Source organism: Apus apus, chromosome 11 (genome assembly GCF_020740795.1).
Source record: "Apus apus isolate bApuApu2 chromosome 11, bApuApu2.pri.cur, whole genome shotgun sequence".
Classification (NCBI taxonomy): Eukaryota; Metazoa; Chordata; class Aves; order Apodiformes; family Apodidae; genus Apus; species Apus apus.
Genome location: NC_067292.1, coordinates 17,779,156 through 17,800,853, shown reverse-complemented (window position 1 = coordinate 17,800,853; position 21,698 = coordinate 17,779,156). Strand labels below are relative to the sequence as shown.

General features: G+C 40.1%; 2 protein-coding genes across 4 annotated transcripts; one reads left to right on the top strand and one right to left on the bottom strand.

Annotated features, from left to right (window-relative positions):
• Window positions 1-274: 274 nt before the first annotated feature.
• Window positions 275-5,995, bottom strand: SLC7A6OS (solute carrier family 7 member 6 opposite strand). 2 transcript variants are annotated; one of them, XM_051629098.1, is made up of 5 exons: window positions 5,821-5,995; window positions 4,370-4,747; window positions 2,494-2,682; window positions 1,723-1,852; window positions 275-1,250 (listed from the first exon to the last, which is right to left on the bottom strand). In XM_051629098.1, the coding sequence occupies exons 1-5, from the start codon at window positions 5,974-5,976 to the stop codon at window positions 1,129-1,131; spliced, it is 975 nt and encodes a 324-aa protein (XP_051485058.1). In that variant the 5' UTR covers window positions 5,977-5,995; the 3' UTR covers window positions 275-1,128. The 2 variants fall into 2 exon arrangements, with proteins under 2 accessions (XP_051485058.1, XP_051485059.1); XM_051629099.1 differs by having other exon boundaries at window positions 2,494-2,679.
• PRMT7 (protein arginine methyltransferase 7) lies at window positions 5,981-21,227 on the top strand. 2 transcript variants are annotated; one of them, XM_051629077.1, is made up of 18 exons: window positions 5,981-6,053; window positions 6,632-6,803; window positions 7,101-7,137; window positions 7,998-8,147; window positions 8,625-8,733; window positions 9,038-9,150; window positions 9,796-10,037; window positions 10,166-10,343; window positions 11,403-11,530; window positions 12,226-12,367; window positions 12,819-12,902; window positions 14,001-14,048; window positions 15,209-15,298; window positions 15,923-16,084; window positions 18,241-18,315; window positions 19,072-19,232; window positions 20,332-20,428; window positions 21,005-21,227. In XM_051629077.1, the coding sequence occupies exons 2-18, from the start codon at window positions 6,709-6,711 to the stop codon at window positions 21,161-21,163; spliced, it is 2,070 nt and encodes a 689-aa protein (XP_051485037.1). In that variant the 5' UTR covers window positions 5,981-6,053; window positions 6,632-6,708; the 3' UTR covers window positions 21,164-21,227. The 2 variants fall into 2 exon arrangements, with proteins under 2 accessions (XP_051485037.1, XP_051485039.1); XM_051629079.1 differs by lacking the exons at window positions 5,981-6,053; window positions 7,101-7,137 and having other exon boundaries at window positions 6,712-6,803.
• Window positions 21,228-21,698: the final 471 nt, after the last annotated feature.

The window sequence follows — 21,698 nt, the reverse complement described above, 5'->3', positions numbered from 1 at the left end:
CCATGAATTTAGTATCAAAGATGAGACATCTGTAACAGGCTAGGGTTGTGGCATAGGTTAAAGCCATATTAACCATTCTGTGAAATCAAGAAAAGGAAATATTTTGCCTTCATTACCTTGACATCACCACCAAAACTAACTGACTTAAAGTCACTGCTGCAACCTACAGCTCATGACCGATGTTGATCTAACATCCCATTAGCCATTTTTTACAGACTCAAATAGGAGAGTGCTGGAATACTTTGTGTGTGCAAACAGGCAAGATTAAGGAAAATTTAGTTTAAATTTCTTTATTTACAATTTAAATGCATATATACTGTTCTACTCCAATAGTAAAATTACTGGAGAGAAATCCAGAAATATAATGGACAAGCCAAGGCATTTTCACATGCTCCCATACTTGTAGAGAAGGTAACTTGAAACTCAGGAACAACTACAGTAGAAAGCACTAGGACAGAGTGCCTTTTTCCAGGACTTCCAGTTGCCATCACAGCAGACATGTTCATCTTCTTGTGAAACATGACACATTGGTCATGACAAGAGGGGTTGCTGCCAACAGCACCCCCATATATAGTGTGGAGGTACTGGCAGAACAGGTACAAATGCTTGGATATGCAGCTTTAGGAGGAAAAAAGTTCCTTCAGAACCTCAGCATCACCCAGTGGGCAGAAAAATCTTCTTTAAAGCATATAGTGTCTTTTGCTTGGAATAAAAAATGGTATTGTCAAGTTGCATATTGACACTCATCAGTTTAGTATCTGAGCGTTACAGCTCAGATACTTCAAGGTTTTAGCATTTACTGGAACCCAACTCTAGTCTCCAATATTCAAGCCTAGTCAGCATTAGGGTAAACCATGCTAATCACCAACACTTTCAGAAGGCCAGACTGGCAAAAATTAAGTTTAAGCCTTACCCATGTAAAGATTGGTTTCCTACTGTCCCAATGAGCACTACTTTTACCAAAAAGTGGTTTTCCAGAGGTTTGTTTTATGGCAGTTTTTTTTGTTTTGTTCTTTGTTTTCGTTCATCATTCTTACAAATAGCCAGTGATGGCTGTCTGGATTTTCAGTTCTACTGCAAGAGTAGAATTTTATCTTCAGTTTGCATTTCATCTTCAGAAAAGGGCTGTTAGTCAGAATCCAAATCCTGGATCTCATCGTATCCAAACTCCTGTAGAACCTCCTGTCGGTATTTGTTCCATGTTCTTCTCCTGTAACATTGCTCCTCATCACTGAGGCTCTCTTCAGACTCTAAAGAGGAGCACCAACATTTTAAATTATCCCTTCTTTTTACTTAAACAGTTAGGTTTATCAGACTATTTTAAGCTTCTGGAGTAACTCACTTTAACAAATACAACATCTGAACAACTTCTATGAGATTTAAAATTTGCTGGGAGTGTGCTGGGATGGGGAGTTAAGAAAGCAGAGGCAGTGTTGTTCGCAAGCACATGGAACCAAGTTATCTATTCCTTCTCAAAACAAGCAATCCTTTGCAGTTGCAGCAGCCTGAAATGGATTTCTTAATTTTGACTTTGCAAAAATACAAAGATGCCTTGTAGTTCCAAGAAAGATAGTGCTTCTCTAAGCAGATTTAACCCATAGCAGAACACTACCCCAGCAGCACTCAGTCAGTTGCTTTCTTACAGATAGCATGTAAAAAAAGGACAGGCTTTATGTGTGCACAGCATGAAAGCAAACAGTATTTTTTTTTTTACAGGCATACCTTTTTCTCCATCACCATCTTCCTCAGGTAAGAATTCATCTTCATCAGGATAATCATTACGCCAGTTATTTTCATCATTTTCATCATCTTCATCTTCATACATTTCCTCTGGAACGTGATCATCATCTACCTGCATGTCAACACGTAACTTTCATTATAAATACAGAGAGTTGGATTAAGCAGGTTTTTTTGCACCTATACAATACTAAACAATACTATCCAGATCATATTTTTCATTTCAGTAGTGGTGAAATAGGTCAAGGAAAAGTAGCTTCATGTTCCTGATATGCAAGTCTGTTGGTTGCAGCATCTATACAATGGAAGATTAAAGCTTACATTTAATTTCCTAACTTCACAATCACTGAAGGCTGTTACAGGAAAACATCTTGTATCAGGATAAAAGTTAAGTTCTCAAATACTGAAAAAGTTCCATGTCACTCCTTGCTCCTTTTTCCACTCAACCATATTTACAACTATCACTGCCTCCTAGTCATAAATGAGACATGCAGTAAGTTTACGTTTGTGTGCCAAAATTTATTTGGCAATTTGAAGCCAGACAAATTCTCCTGAGAACATGAGCATTATCCCTTCAGTAACCTGGAGGAACACAGGATTGGCAGTTACAAAGAGCCTCACAGAAGTCACTGAGTGACTGAGAAGTCACTTATTTCAAATTATTTTTCTGGGCATGTCAAATTCTAATGATAGGACTTAAAGCATGTTAATTCATGACCTTTCTACTTCAGGAAATCTGCTTTCCCACACCCTTACCAGTTCATATTCTTCTCTATAGGGCTGCACAGAAAGGATATTCTGGATCCAACCAGGGACTGATGTTTCCATATAGTAGATATCATAAACATAATCATCTTTCTCTTCCTTCTTACCATCTTCAGAAACATTTAAACGCTCACGGATCATCTCTACTGCATTGCAAAGGATCACATCAGGATCAGTCTTCTGCTAGGAAAAAAGAAATAAGAATGCATATTTCCATTGAAGCCACACCCATGGAAGTCTATACTTAAGTCATGTCTTGTTTCATATAATAGGAGAAAATGTTTTGGACAGGTTCATTAGAAATTATTGAAGGGAATATGCCTAATCCTGTAGAATTGTTCTTCTGATGACAGGCTGGTTGAAGAGACAAGTTTACAGCCCTTGTGCTTTGCAGGGCATTACACTGGCAACACTGCAGGAAAGATGTGCAGGAAGTAGCATGGATCATATCCAAGTAGATTACAGAGTGCACAGGAGAAGCAATGAAAATGTGACAGATCAACAGGAAAAGGCTAACAGGCCCTAGAGATAGGCTTTTTATTTATTTCCTCACTTCAATATCAAGGCAGAAGAAATTTCTTCATGCGTTCTCCTTCCTAAAAAAATGGTTGCAATGTTTTCTTTAGTGACCTGTATTTGAAGGTCTACAAGCACAGGTTCTTGCTGCAAATTTTTCTCTGCTACAGCTTTTCAGAACATCTCTTCCAATTCACAGTGGTGTCTCCTGAGCTACTTAAGTAATTCCAAGGAAAAGCTAGAGACCAGCCTTTCATTCACTCCTAAATACTTGGAGAATAAAGAGAAAGCTTACTTCTTCTTTCAACACTTACTGTTAACTCTAAAAGAGCAAGAAAAAAATTCCGATGCTGCCTGAAGTTTCATTTCTGTTTTTCTGATCAGCAGAGTGATAATGGTTAACTAACTGACCTAAAACGTCTATCTGAACTACTTGCCATAGCTTAATAGAAAATAAGGGTTCATATGAAACTTTGGCAGCAAAGTCCTGAAATAACCTACAAGAAACACGGAAGGGTGACAGCTGATGGGGCTCTTCCTCACCCAAGCAGCCCCTTCTTTAAGCATTTCAGTTTCCCTCAGCCGTGATGGGCTACATGAGTAAGGCAGTGATGCAACTACTATACTAAAGGAAGCACACACAGCCTTCTTCTAACCTTCTTTTCCATAGGGTTACAAGTCTCTAATACAAAGTCTTAACACGCTGTATGCAGGGCAGCCCTGCACAGAAGGCAGAGCTTCTTCATACTTAAAACCATCCTAGATATGGGGCAGATACTCCTCCAGCTGAAAACAGACTTGACTCATGATGCCAATGAAAACAGGAGGCAGGGACTTAAGCAGCCTGCCAGACACCTAGAGTTCTGCTAAAAACAAAACACACAATAAACAGAGATATTGGAATTATGGAAAGGGGAAGGTCAAAATTATCTTTCATTTTAGTGAGTCTTTCCTACAAGTGACATGCTTAGGTATCTGGGTGGATGAGAAGACACTGAGTTAATTTGTTTCTTTTTCTAGGTAGAGAAGTTAATAAAAATCCTGAGAGATCCACTTGACAGATCAGTGTGAGAATTTATACATCAGAACAGGGTACAGGAAAAACAGGGAGGTAAAGGCCAACTCCACATGGCTGGCTCTCTCAACAACATTACAACACTTCAAAATCTTTGTGGAAGTTACTTCCTGTACAATGTATTAACTGTTCCAACTTAAAAATACCTAGTTAAAGCTCTTATTACATAGTGGAATACTTACAAGGCAAAAAAAGCTTCTCCTGCAGTCAGTTTGCCCACATGTACCAGCCAAGCCATATGAAAGTATCTAAAGGACACTAAGTTCATCTACTGACCTGTGGGTTTGCAGCAGTCACACTGGAGTCTCCCACCACCTCCTCTTCTTGTACGATATCAAACAACTGGAATTCTCCACGGCAGTCCGAGCTCTCCTCCACAGCACCGCCCTCCTTTGGTGAAGCATCTTCCCTTGCTCCAGAGTCTCCCCTGTCACCATCAGCCTTCTCCTTGCCCTTTCTGGCAGGTGCAGCAGGCTCAGCACAGCTGGGTCGGTGACTGGCCACCACCCTGTAGCGGTTTTCCTTCCTTTGCACCTGCTTGCAAGAGCGGAGCCCCTGGATGACCCGCTGAGTGCTTCCCAAAGAGGGGCGCAGGATCCGAGCCGCTTTGTCTCGAGTGATCCCTTCTTGAACGTACTTCTGAACTGGTTCATTCTGGGCAGAGGAACAAAGAGGAGGAGGAATGTAAGGGCACCACCAGCCTGGTGTGTAAGGAATGTAAGGGCACCACCAGCCTGGTGTGTAAGGAGTATAAGGGCACCACCAGCCTGGTGTGTAAGGAATGTAAGGGCACCACCAGCCTGGTGTGTAAGGAATGTAAGGGCACCACCAGCCTGGTGTGTAAGGAGTATAAGGGCACCACCAGCCTGGTGTGTAAGGAATGTAAGGGCACCACCAGCCTGGTGTGTAAGGAATGTAAGGGCACCACCAGCCTGGTAAATCACACTCCTTCCTAGAAGTGTTCAATAACTGCTGTTCCTCTTTGAGGACCAACATTCCTAACAACATTCATCTAACTTCTGTTACTGCTCTAAGCAACACAACTATCACGATATTCCCTTGATAGGGAGGAAAAAAAAAAGTGTAAGATGTCTGTAACTTATAAAACTGCTTCCATTTGATTTTTAAACAATATACACTGCGGTAGAGACTGTCCCTCCAAACAAAAGGACGTGCCTTTGGAAAACTGTGACTGTCCTAGGTTTAAGGCACAATATCCTTTATAGTCTCTTAGGAAGACCTGCTCCCAAGAGAGAGCAGTTTATCCCACGTAAAAGACTGCAGAATGGACAAAGGTTGCTGGGCTGGTAGGGCTGAGCTCCAGCACCCCGAACAGCAGAACTTCAGGCTTCGCTCACTGACCGTTCTGTAGTCTGCAAGCACAGAAGGGTCAGCGCAGGGAGCAGCTTTTCAGGGTGGTCTCGGCGCCGCGTTCCTCCGCTAACACGCAGCCCCGCCTCAGCCCGCCCTGCAGCCACACAGGCTGCTGCCCGCCCGGCCCGGAGGGCAGGGAAGGCCGGGTACCCTCCTCTATCGCGACAGGACGCCATGTCGCACCGACACACCACAAGAACTGCGCACCCACAGGGCATCCTGAGCGACCCGCGCGGCGCAGCCCCGCAGACCCCCCCGCTGCTGCCAAAGGCCCCTTCAGGAAGACAAAGAAACGCTCCCGGGCTGCCACGAACCGCCCCGCCCGCGGCCTGGCCCCGGCCAGCCCCAAGCACCTTGGAGGACACGGTGGCCACCAGCTTGAAGAGGCTCCTCTCCACCGGCGGGCCGCCGCCCTCGGAGCGCAGCCGCTTGCAGGCGAGCAGCAGCGCCTCGGCCGGCTCCGTCCCGCCGCGCTTCCGCTGGACGCGCAGCACGGCCGCCCGCTCCATGGCGCCCGGCGGAAGAGGCGGGCCGGGCCGCGCGGGGCAGCGCGGGAGGCGGCGGCAGCTCCGGCCCTGAGGGGAAGGTGAGGCCGCGGCTTCTCGGGGCCTCAGCGCCGGTTCCGGGCAGGGGGCAGCGAAGAGCGTTCTCGTCTTTCCGCCCCCTCCCCCCCCCAACTCCGTCTCAGCCCCTTCCTGAGGCGGGGAGCGCTCGGGCCGAGGCTGCCCCGCTGCCCGCTCCCCTGCCCGCTCCCCGCCGTCGCGCTGCTGCTCTGTCCCTGACAACCCACCGCGGGCCTGGGTGCAGGACCCTCCTCAGGTGGGGTGAGGAACCCCCGGGAGAGGGTGTCCGGCCCCCCCCGGCCCCCTCCCTTCGCTTCAGGGGGAGGTGTTTTTCCTTGAGAATTTCCTGGTGATATATTTGGGTTGTTTGTTTGTTTGTTTGTTTGTTTTTTCCCGGGTTCAAGAGCAGAGCTGGGTGACAGATTTGACGTGAAAAATCCTTATAGGAAAAGTATAAAGCAGTCCCCATGGCTTCTGGCCAAGGCAGGTGTAATACAGAATATATATCTGTATAAACAGAGCTGCAGTGATGCCTGTGCTTTTCACTGGAAGTTTTATTTGGTTTGTGTTTTTGTTGTGTTGTTTTTTTTTTTTTCCACAGTATTTTGACTATTCTGCTGGAGCCAAAGCAGTAAAACTGCACATAGTATATAACTAACACAAATTGAGAGATTAATCATGAAGACCTTTTGTGGAAGAGCTAATCCTACCACTGGTGCGTTGGAGTGGCTGGAAGAGGATGAGGACTATGACTACCATCAGGAAATTGCAAGGTAGGCCAGAAAAAATAGCTGCTTGTTTCACTAAAGCTACAAAAAAAAGAAAAAAAAAAAAAATCAACTTGTTTTTGTGACAGCTTTTGAGTTTATCTCTGTAGAAGTTCCAAGGGCTGAAAATGGCATTATTCCTCAGCTGTGGGAAATAGTTCAAAGTGTCATTTATCTGTGCATTTATGGGCCATGGGGACCAGCTGCCTTAGCAAGGGAAAACAAAGGAGGCTAAATAAGCTCTAACAGTTGTGTTGTGCTTTGCAATATGTAGTATTTTGACTAGGATGTTTTTAATTGTAGGTCACGCTATGCAGATATGCTTCACGATAAAGACAGAGTAAGTATAGAAGCAAAAAACTTTTGAATGGCAAGAAAATACCCATTTCCTTTCCCTTGAATAGCTTTCACTGCAGAATTATACAGGTTTCTCTGAAAGATGATAACATTTGTACCCTTTAAGACATCAGACCTACTCTTAGATGAACAGATGCCTTCTTACATCTGACTGTTGTGTTCTGTTTACTGCAGAACATACTACTTACACTCAGTAGCTGATTTTGCTGTTCTGTGTTTCACATTTTTGACAGGGAGAGCTCATTAGGTGAAGTTTCAGAGGCTGTAAATGTGAATCTAGACTTCTTAATTTTGATAGGAATGTAAGTAAAGTCTATTCTTAGCTTTTATTTACTGCGTAGGTTTGAGAAGAAAGTTGAAATATCACATCTACAGGCATGACAAAGTCTGGAGTGCAGTAGTCGTTTCATCAACCATTGAATCAATAACCTTTTGAAATACTTATGGTGCCTACCCTCTGAGTCTTGAATTAGTGTTGAATTGAAACATGCCAGTGAGATCAGGCATTTAATAAGCCATGTAGAGATAGCAAGTTATGTCTTAAGTAATTAAAACAACTCTACTGGAAATAAAAATCAAAAGTGCTGTAAATAGGTGATTCATCAATGACAGTGTGAATATAGTGATTACAAATTGTTGCACTTTAAATGGACTGATCCCTCCAAAAACACCTGCTGTTGCTGAAGATGGCTTTGGTGTGACTGTATAGCATAAAGAATATCTGTAGGCCTTTTTCTAGGCAGAAACTCCTAGTCAGAGAAAGTAAGGTTTCTAAATTAAAGCTATAAATGGATAAAAGGTTGCTGGTTTATTTATTCTTTGTTTCTTTTTTCTTCTTCACAGAATGTGAAATATTACCAAGGTATTCGTGCTGCAGTGAGCAGAGTGAAGGAAAGAGGTGAGAAAGCAATTGTTCTAGACATAGGGACTGGCACAGGACTCCTCTCTATGATGGCAGCTTCAGCAGGGGCAGACTTCTGCTATGCCATTGAGGTAAGTCTTTGTGATGGGTTGCACATGCTTCTGCATAGCTTCTTTTTAGAGCTTCACTGCTGTCCTGTTTGCATGCTCAGTGGAGTGGGTGCATTTCTGGTTTGTATTGTGGCTTCTGAAGGGCAAGCCTGATACTCTGTCAACAACACAGGTCTTAAAAAGGTGTAATTTGGGACAGTTTCTGTAAATGTACAGATTGAAATGACTGAGTTTTATAGTATTCTGTCTTCTCTACTTCTTAGCAAAACTTAAGTGTAATATGGAAAACTTTAACCAAGTTTTTGAAAAATGTGAGTATTCTCTAGCCATATTGCTGAGTTCCAGCTTTGGAGATGGGACTCTCCAACCACATAAAATGGACCACATGGTAATAAAGAGGCTGTCTCATAAACTGAATTTGCCATCTCTTTGTGATGAGGTAGAGCAACTCATTTTTTTATTGGCAGTTAAGAAACTTACTGCTTTTGCCATTTCCAGGTTTTCAAGCCCATGGCTAATGCTGCTGTGAAGATAGTGGAGAAAAATGGTTTTCGTGACAAGATCAAAGTAATCAACAAGCACTCCACTGAAGTCACAGTTGGCCCAGGTGAAAAAAAATAAGCTAGGGATAAAAAATTGGCAAGTACCTCAAAAACCACAATGGAATATGTCTTATTCTGGTTTTTCTGAATGTTTTTAATCAAAACAAGCACTTCCAAAGGAAGTATCGTTGTAGTATTTCAGTAGTCATTTGTGTTTCATAGTAAATTTCTAAAGGAAAATAATTTGCAGTCTTCAGCAGGTTCTCTCACAGCACTAAGTTTTTTTTATTACTTTTGTTTTCAGGATGGCATCTGCTTTAAATACTTGTGTGTAACTAAGTCTTACTATTACTATATTGTGTCTTTTAGATGGAGATATGCAATGCCGTGCAAACATCCTGGTAACAGAATTATTTGATACAGAGCTGATAGGAGAAGGAGCTTTACCAACCTATGAGCATGCACACAAATATCTGGTACAGGTAAGAAAACTGATACTGATTTATCCCTAGAGAAACTCTTCTGTCTTTTTTCGGAGTAGAATAGAGATAATACTTGATTAACCCTCTGCATCCTTTATCCAGTGGCTAATTTACTAGATTCATGCCTAGGAAAAAAATTATTGGAGCTCATATTTTAAATCACAGGCTCTGAAATTACATTAAGTTGCAATAGTTCACTGTGTTTCTTTTAGAACAACTTCTTTGTTTTCTACTCTTTAAACAAAGTTGTCATTGCATAAATACTTGAGCCATTATTCTTTTATTTACCCTTTGCAGTCACAAGCTCTGCTTTAATGTTGATTGCTTAGTCGTTTGCCTTGAGAAGCTCAAGATAGATCTCTCATTTCAGAGTAAGGATGGAAATGCAAGTTTAACTGAGGCTAGTAAATGGATAATGTTGCATTGTTAATGAAGTAATCTGGCCTTGCTGAACCACACTCAACAGGTTAGATCTGAGTATCATATTTCACAGACAAAGTGCTCTGAAATACTTTGTGCTTGAGGTTTCAAAGCTCCTAGTCCAACTTTTCTTTAAATTGGTTCACATTTAAATTGATTTAATTCTCATGCATGTTGGTAAGGCAAACTTGTTGAATGCATTTACCCTTTGTTTTGAACACCCAGGAAGGATGCGAGGCAGTGCCTCACAGGGCAACAGTCTATGTCCAGTTAGTGGAATCCAAGAGAATGTGGTCCTGGAACAAACTGTTTCCTCTTCATGTCGAAGCAGAGGATGGTGAAAAAATTATTGTCTCCCCTTCAGAAATGGAGAACTGTCCAGGTGTTCCTTCTGTTTGTGATATTCAGCTGAACCAGATGCCTTCAAGTGACTTCACTGTCCTTAGTGATGTGGTGACAATGTTCAGGTAAGGTAGGGGTTCAAAACAAAAGTTTCCTGCTCTGTCTTCATTGCAAGTTGTGTATGCAGCTTAGGAAGCTCATGAATGAGGAATGCTAAACTATTTCTATTTACAATTGTCATGCTTTTCTGCAGTGTGGATTTCAGTAAGCCAGTAAGGAGTGCTTCTACCTGCTACAGAGTGCAGCTGGAGCCTGTTAAATCTGGCAAGGCACAAATTGTACTTTCCTGGTGGGATATTGACATGGACCCCTCTGGGATGATAAATTGCACGATGGCTCCATACTGGGTAAAATCCACTTCTGCTATCCAGGTAAAATACTGAGCCTTCAGATACTATAATCAGATGACTGCATGTTTTGAGTAAAGGCCATTGTAGATGTTTTAAGCAGCTGTCCCTTAAACTGCATAGGAAATTTGCTACTGTTTTATTGACTGGAAGATGCTAAATAAGCAAATAATAGAAATGTTAACCTAAAACTGGTACAATTAAGAGTTTTCTTTAACGTAAAACTTAAATGTGAGCTTTAATGTGAAGCTTAAAAAAGGAGCTGTCTTCCAGGTATTTTTCTTCTATTTCTTTCACTTTCAAGAAATAGCACAAAGATTTCCACATATTTTTACTTAACTGGTCTCTATCCCTGGTGAAAATATTAGTCTGTTGTATTATTCTATTAAATTTCCAAATAAGTTTATGGTAATATAATCCCATAAAAAAGGCTGGTGTGGGGAAAATGCTGGGTTGATACTGGATAATTAGAGGAAAAGGAGATCACTGTTAAATTAGATTCCTGTGTTTTTGTATGAATGTATTTAGTAATAGGATGGACTTAGTCAAAAAGAAGCTACAGAATGATTGTTTGCACTTAGGGTGTTTGAGAAGAATAAAATTTGAAACTATAAAGCTTCAGGGTATTCAGTCAGCTTAGAATGAGCAATCAGCTAGGGAGGTTTGCAATGCAGAAGAGAGCTTTTTGAAACACATCAGTTACATGAGGTGACCTCATTTTGATGCACAAGGCTCTAACCACTGGTGAGTCAGCAAGTCAGTACAGGTTTCTGACACAAGTGAACTATGGAGGTGAAACAGCATTATTAAAGTGTGTTTGGGATTTGTTCTTAATTTGATTAAAATACAAGCTTAGCTAATCAACAAGCCAGTGGTCTCAGGCTTATTCTGTTGTAAGAAATCTACGTGCAGGTTCTTCAATATACATCCTCAGCCTTGCTAATGTGAAGAAGATCCTTTTGAGCAGTCACACATCAGTGCCTCAGAGTTGTGCCCATTCTTACTGATTTCCTGCTATTTGTTTACTTCCTATTTACTACTTATGAGTTACTTCCTAAAGCTTTGCATATCAACCATTTTCAGTGGAGAGATCACTGGATGCAGTGTGTGTATTTTCTTCCAAATGAGGAGCCAGTTCTCCAGGGTGAGAAGGTGTACCTGACTGCCAGTCGTGATGAGTACTCTCTGTGGTACAAGCTGCAGAAGGCCAGGTAACCATACATGTGTGTGAAAAAGGGTGGTGTTTTACTCCAAGCTTGAATATTTTCTGCTCCTAGAGCAGCTATTTTGTAGAAGAGAAAGATAAGAACCTAAAGACAAGGACATTCCTCGGGCAAGGCACAGGTAAAAAAAAAAATAACACATTTTGCATAAAAACATAGTTGAAGTTTGGCTGCAGGCTCCTGGTGGCATTCTGTGGCAGAGGAACAAAAAACACTCTGTCTGGTTCCTGGAAATCCTGAAATATAGCTCAGCTGAGCTGGCATATAGGTAATTGCCATTCTGTCTGCATTTTCTCTTTTCCTAGTCAGCACTGTCTTGCTGAGATTAATGCCTTTTGCTCAGATTAAAAGGAACTTGATCACGTTGGTCGTGCCGACAACAACAGCGGACGGGTTTAAAAATCAGTGCCAGCTTGAAAAGTTAATGTCTGGATTTTATGTACCTTTTTTTACTTGGGAATCCAAATGAGTAACTTCTTGCTAAAAAATCAAAGCTTAAAATATCACAGTTAGTGAGAAAGTGTAGGGGGTTCTTGGGTTTTTATTTAAAAAAGGCTAAAATTGGCTTTTCATGTGGAGCTGTGGAGTCCATGTGCACACTAGCTGAAGTGCATGAGTGTAGCTGTTTGCAAAAACATGTTACTGATGCAGTAATTAATACTTCACTGAAATGTTTTTTCCAGTGGAGAAGAGGACAGTAAAGCTGACGTTCGTGTTGAGAGTCCTGTTTGTAGGTGCCAGGCTCATCTTCTCTGGAACAGACCACGCTTTGGGCAATTAAATGACCAGAACCGAACACACCAATACATCAAGGCTTTGAAGCAAGTGAGTGCATGTGTGTATTGTTTTATTTGCAGTATTATTTATGGAATTTGTTTCTCCCTTGCTAAATGACTTGGCTTACAAAGTATGTCTGACTTACATCAGCAGATGTAAGTTATACCTGGTCATGAAAACTTTGAGGTTTTTTAATTGTAAGCAACTGGTTTTGCATGGGAATCTGTAGCAGCTGTGTGTTGGAAGGAGCATTGGGAGTTGAATAAAGACACCCAGTACATTTTTGTATAGACTTTTTCTGACCTCCAAGAAGGGGGATTACATGAACATTCATTACACTATTCTGTTCTGCTTGAAGTGGTTGTATTCATCACTGTATCTCCCAGTCCTTACTTGATATGGTGGTGTATAAAGTGGGAATAAAGGCCATCAAAATGTCTAGAATTTGAAAACCTTTTCATTTGGAGTAGGAATAACAATGACTATTTACTTTCTGTAGGTTTTGAAAACAGATAGTGTTTGCCTTTCTATTAGTGATGGCAGCCTGCTGCCTGTGCTGGCTTATTATCTGGGAGCAAAGCAGGTACAGTACTTGTTCCTGTTTTTCTGATCTTTGTGCTTTAGCTTGGTATTTTTTTTCTTTCTCTGTAGTTCATCATTTCCAGCCTACTGTTTAATTCTTTCTAATACCTCTTCAGTGACAAGTGAGAAGGAGGCTCCCATTGTGTTGTAGGTTAAATTCCTTCCCACTGATTCCTGTTTGCCATCTTGTATCTTGGCGCCTTTGCAAATATTCTTTTATAATGACCTAAATGCCTGGCAATTCTGTTATTCTTTTTTGTTTGCAATTCCATAGTTATATTTATTATCTAATCTGAAGTGGAAGGTCTATAAGAGCAAGATAGGAAGCAGTAATACTGAGTCTGTGTGTAAATGAGAGCTGGGAGCTACCTGCCTGGCTGTCTCACATAGATATACCTTACTTCATGTGTTCTCTCATGGGGCTCTTCAAACTGGAATCTATTACACTTGGACTGAATATCTGGAATTGTGTAATGTAATATAATCCTAAGGAAGATACTAGGCAACTTATGGAAATAAAAAAACATGCTATGATAAAACAGTGGCCCCTATATTTTTGTTTTTAGTGGTGTCTAGTCACAGATTACTAAGGAGAGGAAATGAATAGTGCAGACAGAGACTCCCATAATATTTTCCTAGCCCTGTAGCAGTACATTGTCTAACTATTCACCAACTTTGAATAAAACCTGATTCTTTTCTTATGTGAAAAGGCTGGTGTGCTGCATTGCATATCTGAGCTCTTTGCAGCTGATAACAGATAATGTTAAACAGTGCATACAAAGAGTGAGTACTTACAGGAGACTGGCTCAGCACACTGGCAATATGCTTGCATTTGTTCTGGAGTAAATACATGCCTAGAGCAAATGGTAACATGCTGTGTGCATCTTAAACATGGAAAACAAGTGCTTGCTGTGTTGGGTTTTTTCCTGTGTGGCTGTGAAAACAGCATTGTTCAGCCTGCAGTTACTGGGAGTGTTTTTGTTGTTAAAAAGGTACATAAGGTTCACTAGGCCATCAAAATAGTTCCTTTGTTGTTAATTTAGGTATTATTTTAATTAAAAATTATAAAGATAGTTTGACTGTAATGTATTTTCTTTAGGTGTTTACATTGGAAAACTCTGCTGTGTCCTGTTCTGTCATGAAAAAAGTGAGTATTTAGTTTTCTGTTAAAGCTGTAAATAAACTCATAGCATTTCTAAGGCCAGAGCTGATGCCTTTGATTGTCCTTGCACCAACTGCTTGGAGGTTAAACCAGTTCAATTAATGAATTTGATCATAGAATTTGGCAAGACTGTGGGAGGTGGGATATGTTGTGGTGGAGGAGGTCTTATTTGTTCCTGGTAGTTGTGCAGAGCTTTATGGAAGGAATACATCCCATTGGAGATAATCCAATCTTTTAGCCACAAGCTGAATAAGCCACTGGGAAAGTGGTGTCAAGCAGAGGGAATTATGGTTTCCAGTGCTTGATCTCTCCTTGCAGGTGCCTGTTGGCTTGTCTGCCTGAGCTGCTGCTCTGCTGCCCTCATAGCGTTGGAGAGAAAAACAGAGCTCTTTGTTTCTCCTGATTAGTGTAATGTGAGAGCATCCCATAGCTTGCACCAGTCTTACCAGGAAAGTGGCACCAGCAGTTCTGTCTTTCAGCTGGGAAAAATTGGGAATGCCTGCTCTGCTCTTTGGCTCTTGGGATACAGTAGGCAGTGGGTCTTAACTGCAGTGGTGTTTCACCTGCTTCCTTGGGGTGGAGCACAGAAGGTCCTGCCAGTGGAGTGGAGGCATCTGATGTCTCAGAAGTGGCTGGAAGCAGCTCCCTGAAGACACTGCTCAGCCCTGTCTGTTTTAGTTGGCTCTGTGTATCTGAAAGAAGTATCTCATCTCAGCCTGTGGCTTAGGAGTAGAAAACATGAGTGGCAGGCACATTAGGACAAAACCTTGTCTCAAACAGAAGTCAAATATGCAGTGTATTGGTATTTAAGTAATTTTTCTTTCTTGACTGTCCTTCCCATATGCTTGAAAGTACAAATGAATGAAGGTGAGACAACTTTTTTGTTCCCTGCCTTGTTATATACTTAATTGAAGGACTATTTAGGGCATGTGCTTTAGTTCACTAGGTGTGACATGCTGGCTCAAAGTGCATGTACCCTTCAAGAAAAGACTTACATCACCTTGATGAGTTACAATAGGCAATTTTTAAATTTTACTTCTGGTTATTGGTTTATTTTTTGTTTATATTTATAAAATTATTATTTTGGTATGGGTTTGAGTCTCAGCTGTAGCTTTTGGTAAAGACAGCATGCTACTTTTTCTTAGTTTTTTAGAGAAAATCATCTTGAAGATAAAATTAAAATAATAGAAGCACGTCCTGAGTTGCTGACATCTTCTCATTTGGAAGATAAAAAGGTATGTCACAGTAGGCCAATGCTGAACTTCCTTGAGGTGCTGGGTGAAAATGACTCTTGCTTTCCTGCTGTGCTACTGTAACCACAGTGAATCCCACTGTACCCCAGTTAATAAAAAATGTAATTGAGTAGATGGTTCAGAACTTGTCCTGTGAAAACTAAATGAGACTGAAGACTGTGGGAGTAGTTTCACTGTGTTTTTGAAAGAGTGTGACTTTCCTTTGCTGCATAATCCACCCCAGTTGTTAAGGCAGTTAAACTGGTTTAATTGCATTTGTGCTAATAGGCTGTAGCACTTCTTTCTCAAGCCACAAATGAGATTGCAGTTGATTTGGAAGTACTAGCACCCTTAGATTAAAAATTCCAGAATTCTGTGATGCTCATTATAAAGCCTTCCAACCTAAAACTGCAACAACATTTTCTTTCAAACTTGATTGCAGGAGAATTAATTGTAAAATTTTAGAAAGCCTGCAGCAGTTAAATCCTTGTGCAGCAGCAGCAGCAGTTTTTATTTAGATTACTTCACTTGCTCTACTGCATTGTCAGCTACCAAAGATGTAAACAGCCTGTGTTATTGAGTTGTTGTTCTTCATTGTAATGCTTTTTATCTCCTTTCTTTGCCAAGATTTCAGTTCTTCTGGGAGAGCCCTTTTTTACCACAAGTTTGTTGCCGTGGCATAACGTGTATTTCTGGTATGCTAGGACAGCTGTGACCAGCCACCTAACCAGCAATGTCACCATCCTGCCTCAGTCTGCTTCTTTGCATATGATGATTGTGGAGTTTCAGGTCAGTTTGTTTACAACTATCCATTTGATATTTGCACAAAACCACTTAAAAACGAGGAATCTTCCAGGCTTTTTAAAGTTTATCTCATTTTAATACTGTCCAATATGTTTTGCACTTAAGACCTCAGAAAAGAATATCTGACATCTTGAGGATGAGTTTTGCCATTTGAGCCATCTCTTGTCAGAAACTATGGGTAATTTTACCATTTTAAATGAAAGGGCTGAATGTTCTAAAACATTTCTTTATATAGAGATGTTGCTGAAGCATGTGAGAATCATGGTTATTTATAAAATCAGATAATCTGCAAAATATCATGTTAAAAATGATGCTTTATGAGTAGGCAGAATTCACAATTGCATTCTTTTAACCACTTATTAAAACTCTGCACAGTTCTAAATTTGATCTTACTAGGGGATCACATCTTAAAAATACTTTGAAAAGTAAAAGTTTAAAAAAATGCCTAGAATCTAATGAATTTTTACATAACCTTCAGTTGATCTGTTAAAAATGCCATGTCTTTTATCTCTTTTCTTCCCTCTGTCTGGTTCACCAGCTGTGTAGTTTTGTGGCTGAGCCTTCTCTCCCTTAACAGTTTCCTTATTTGAATGCTCTTTAACCTTCTTCACTTCTGTCTTTGATTTGTACACATGAACATATGTATGTTCTTTATCCCTCTGGGACTAATCAGCTATGCTGCATGTTTCTGCAGACCCTTCAGTTTTCTGCAAAAATGTAGAGGATCTAAATATATACAGAGTAAATAATGTAAATCTGAATCTTGTAATAGGAAACAGGTGTTTAGGACTAATCTGTGGTAACCAGATAGAAAGAAGCTGTTAATTTTAATTCCATGCTCTGTCATCTAGAGGGTTTACTTCCTGAGAACTCAGCATTTTGCAAGGAAGTAAGCATTGTTCTCTTCATGTGCTGGCTGAGGAAACTGAAGCAAGCAAAGTGATGACTCAAGATGATTCAGCAATCTAGTAGCAGAATGTAGAGTAACATTCATGTCACCTAAACCTCAGTTTTATACTTCCATCTACAGGGTTGTGTTCACAGATGCTTCCACATAGCTTTTTTGGTAGAACATTTAAATGTGTTTTGTTCCATTAAGCTATTCCAAAAGTTATTCCTTTAATTTTACCTTTTGCTCTTGGTTCAGTGGTGAATCAAGACCCCCAGACTAGAGTCTGTGGGTTTTTTAAAATAACCTCTGCAGTTACCAGCTGTTGGTTAGACAGAAGGAGCCAACATAGTTTTGTAAGGTATTCTGCAGAGCTGATTCTGTAGGCTGTTCTGTCTTGCCAGGATAGGATACCTCATTACACTTAAGCAATTACCAAAAGCTGGATCCAGGAGAAAGAATTTGAATTAATTAAGTTATAACTATTTTAGTCCATAATTGCATTTAGGGAGCAGGGTGCTACCTATCAGATTTGATAGGTCTGTCAGGTATGTCATTTGGAGATTCTTCAAAGTCATTCTGGTTCCTGCTGCATTCAGGCATAAGTTATGACAGCATTTATTTCAATTTATAGCAGTCCTGCTGCCATCTTGTGAAGCAGCAGCGTTTGAGTTGTTAAGTGCAACAGTGGACAAGTAATAAAATGTGTATATCCACAGCTAGGGAATGTTCTTGTTCTATGAAGAGAGCATGTCTATACAAAAGACAAAATCATTGTCTGTCCAGTGGGTTGCTAAAGTCAGTCAGAGGCATAGGATGAAGTGCCTGAAATAATTTTTACTCATTTTTGGAGTTCCAAAGGGAAGTGTGGTAGTTCAACAGACTCTGTAAGATGTTTGGTGCAACTGGGAGCACTTACATGTGCTGGATAGTGGAAATGGGGGCCTTAAGGGTTTAATCTTGGCAAATCCATATGTACTGTAAAGTAAACTGTGCACAGAGATGGTAGGAAGTGTGGCAGATTCTGCAGAAGAGTTGAGAATTGAAAACAGTGGCTAAAGAATTAACTGATTTGCAAGCCATTTTCCCAGGATACACTATCTCCTGATTCTTTCTGTAGTATTAATGGTTTAGGAATGTATAGATAGTAAAGAGTCTTCATCTGACTTGCTATCAAATATCTAATCTACAGCTAAAAGTATTTTAAGATTTCCTTTAATAAAGCCAAAAATCCTGTTGGGGTTTTTTTTAGGATTTATGGAGAATCCGGAGTCCGTGTGGCACCTGTGAAGGTTTTGATGTCCAAACTATGGATGATATGATTAAAGTAAGAAGACTGAAAATAATTTCAGCACAAGTCTCAGCAAAACAGAACAAAACTTGGCTTAGAAAAGTATTTAGTGGCTGTTGAAAAACTTGTATGTTGGGCAGAACACCATTGATTTAGTTTTTCATAAAGATGGTGGCTATTTAGTTCTTGCAAAATGGCAACTTCTGTGGCATGGTTTTGGGGTTGAATGTTTCTTCTCACTTGCCATTCTATTCACTTTGCACTGTTCTGAAAATAACTTCATTCAAAAAGAGAAATACTCTTAAAATTTGTTCTGAGATTGAAATCAAATCATCCGGGAGTTGGTCACAGATGAATCCTGCTGGCTGTATTTGCCCTTGCAGTTACTTTTGAAAAAGACTTTTTGACTTCTGAGAAATAGATACGAAGGGTGAGATTTATCTGTGTCAATTTCTAGAGCTGTGTTGTAGATACCCATATCTGTTAGCCATTTAGATTGCCTTAATAGTCATGGGGGGAGGTACAGGCAGTTCTAGAGTAGAATTCATATCAAGGGAGAAGAAAAGTTAAGTGCATTCTATTTTGAAAGTGTCTGTTTCTCTTTGACTGCTGAGGACTTCAGTCACAGCAGTTCATGCATGTCATACATGTGCTCCCTTCTGCCTAAGCAGTGTAGGCCTGTCCTCTTGTAGCTTTATCACTGAAATATTCTGGGATTAGGACACATCATAAACTTAAAAACAAAGACCGTTTGGATTGTGTTGAGATAGTTTTATTTCTTTCTTTCTTCAGAATTCTCTAAATTTTAGGGAATCAAAAGAAGCAGAACCTCATCCTCTATGGGAATATCCTTGCAAGTCACTCTCTGACCCCCAGGAAGTTTTGACATTTGACTTCAGAAAGACTGTACCACAGCATTGTCTCAGTTCAGAGGGTTCTGTAAATCTTCTACGGTGAGTTTTCTCATTGCAATAAATATTCATGGCATAATCCATTATTTAACCTCATATTCAAGCTTTTTATATGTATCTACCCCCTGTGTATATATATTCAATATATAATGTATAGTTAACTGTAATAGTCAAACTAGTGGGAACATGCTTTACAGCTTTTAAAAATGAGACTGAAGTTTGTGGAAGTTACTGTGACATGAATTTCCTGTGGCTATTCACAACAGGCTATAATATAATTTCTTAGATAATATCCCTGATTTTAAAAAATAACATGTTTCTAGATGTGATAATGATTTTAAACAGATTAATTTATAGAGAAAATAAACCCTTGTCTGGGTGGTTTTAATCTTTCTTCTCTTTGTTCTCTGTTGCTGAGTTCTTGCAGAAAAAGCTCCTATTTAGCTTTCCAAATTTTTCTGTTTATTAGCTTTAAAGAATACACTATTCTTCCTTTTAACTATAATTCTGACAGTCTTGGTATTAGTCACATCTTCTGAGATATTTTTCATTATAATCTAACCACAGGTTTTGCTTAATTCTGTTCAAACATGAAATGCTGTTAAGAATTAAACAGGGAAAAGTTATTTTTTACTGTCTAGAGCTTATGGAGCTCAAACACTGCTGCAATTACATGTTTCTCTTTGTGAAACAAGATTCAAGGTTTCACAAAATCCAGAACCACCTGCATGGGGTCTCTCTGCCTTTGTACCACTTGTACTTACAGGCAATCTCCCTGCTTCTTGTGCAACAGGCACTCAAAGTGAGTTGGGAGATGTGGTAAATACTTTCTCAAAATTCAGAAGCACTAGAAGCTGAGGTCTCTGAAGGAAGTTCTCCCCAGATGTTAAATGACAGTGGTTTTGAGCAGATTTAGTTATGACATACTCTCTTCTTCCTTGTCTCTTTTTGTTTCATATCTACAAATACTTTAAAATTTGCTATCCTTTTACCAAACCATTCAGCCATTGAACTTTTTTTCAAGGAAACAAGTTATTAATGCATTTACAGCTTTCACATAAACTGTGTGAGGGATGAGTGCAGTGTTTAAGCTGTTAGCATTGTATAAAGTAACGTGTTTTGATCCTCCACCTCTCCCCAGGAAAGGAAAGAGCCATGGAGCAGTTCTGTGGATGGAATATCATCTTGCTGCTGATATCTCTGTTAGTACAGGACTGATGCAGATTTCAAATGAAAAGGTATTTCTTCAGTCTAGTTGATGAAGTTGAAGTCTACAGGATTACAGTTCTGTAGAATGGGTGTCTGGCCATGCTTGGTTTATGTAGTGATCTTTGTTAGACTGTTTGAATACCATGTAGACAGAACTAGTACAACTATCTGCACATGTTTTTGTGGGGAGCAGGAGATGTACCTTAAAATGGAAGAGTCTGAATTGGATCCTAGTGCTCCTGTAGTTTTGAGCTACACTCAGAACTTAAATACGATCTTAGCTCAAAGTAGAATTCATTAATACAAATCCCTTTTCTCAGTTTAACAAAAGCAAAAACATTGAGGGTAAGGAGTATTTTCAGTATTATGTCTAAATATTCTCTGACCAAATTAATTTTTTCCTCGATGACTTCACTGTGCAGTGTAGCCATATGATATTTCAAGTTATGCATTCCTGTAATAGAATGCATGGCAACACCAGTGGTAACTACCCATCAGGGTACACCAAACTGGGAACAAGGACTCTTGTGCTATTACTGCTTTATTACTGTCTAGTGATAAACCACAGAGCTTTGACTGCTTTCACTTTTAACTCTCTCCTGTAGGGAAACTGTGAATGGAATCCCCACTGCAAGCAAGCTGTCTATTTCTTCAGTTCCATTATTGAATCAGAACCTCTGTCAGACCTTCCTAGTGCTGTCATGTATGCTATAAATTTCAATACAAAGACAGGAGAGATTGCCATGGATTTTAAGCTACTATAAAATACTTCCCTTTTACTCATGTTCCTAAATTATAATAAACTTACAAAGTATTTTTTGTATGGCAGAGGGATTTTTTTTTATTGCTCTCAAACTGACTGTTCTGAAATGTACTTTAAACCTTTTTGGTTTTGTTTTCAAAATATATAGTTGGGGACATAGAGAGGAACCTTTTCTTTCAGACAGGTATTCCTGACAGGGTTTATGTGCTCTGGTATTTTGGGGGTTTTAATAACATTATGGGGCTAGAAAGCAGTTGACTTGCTGGTTATTGCATTACATGTCAGTAGGCTAAGATGCTAAACCTTACACCTGTCTACACAGCAGATAGAAGTAAGTTAAACTCTTCTATTTATAGGCTTGTCACTGTAAAATGGGTGATAATCTTCAGAGTGCACAAAAAGAAATTCCAAGTCAAGCTACATATGTATAGTAGTAGTACACTTAACATGTGGAAGGAAACAGTTGGGAAGGAAACAGTTGAGCTGCTTGCAGGCTTGTGTAAGTCGTGGCTAGTATTAAACTGAAATGGTCAGTG

What these genes read in the sequence shown, in the direction of transcription:
- SLC7A6OS (XM_051629098.1), bottom strand. Translation starts at nt 5,976, where the DNA reads ATGGAGCGGGCGGCCGTGCTGCGCGTCCAGCGGAAGCGCGGCGGGACG. An exon ending in ATAGAGAAGAATATGAACTG is followed by an intron (nt 1,853 to 2,493) that starts GTAAGGGTGTGG and finishes GTTGACATGCAG; the next exon opens with GTAGATGATGATCACGTTCC. An exon ending in AGATGGTGATGGAGAAAAAG is followed by an intron (nt 1,251 to 1,722) that starts GTATGCCTGTAA and finishes GCTCCTCTTTAG; the next exon opens with AGTCTGAAGAGAGCCTCAGT.
- PRMT7 (XM_051629077.1), top strand. Translation starts at nt 6,709, where the DNA reads ATGAAGACCTTTTGTGGAAGAGCTAATCCTACCACTGGTGCGTTGGAG. An exon ending in CTCATTTGGAAGATAAAAAG is followed by an intron (nt 15,299 to 15,922) that starts GTATGTCACAGT and finishes TTCTTTGCCAAG; the next exon opens with ATTTCAGTTCTTCTGGGAGA. An exon ending in CTATGGATGATATGATTAAA is followed by an intron (nt 18,316 to 19,071) that starts GTAAGAAGACTG and finishes TTCTTTCTTCAG; the next exon opens with AATTCTCTAAATTTTAGGGA.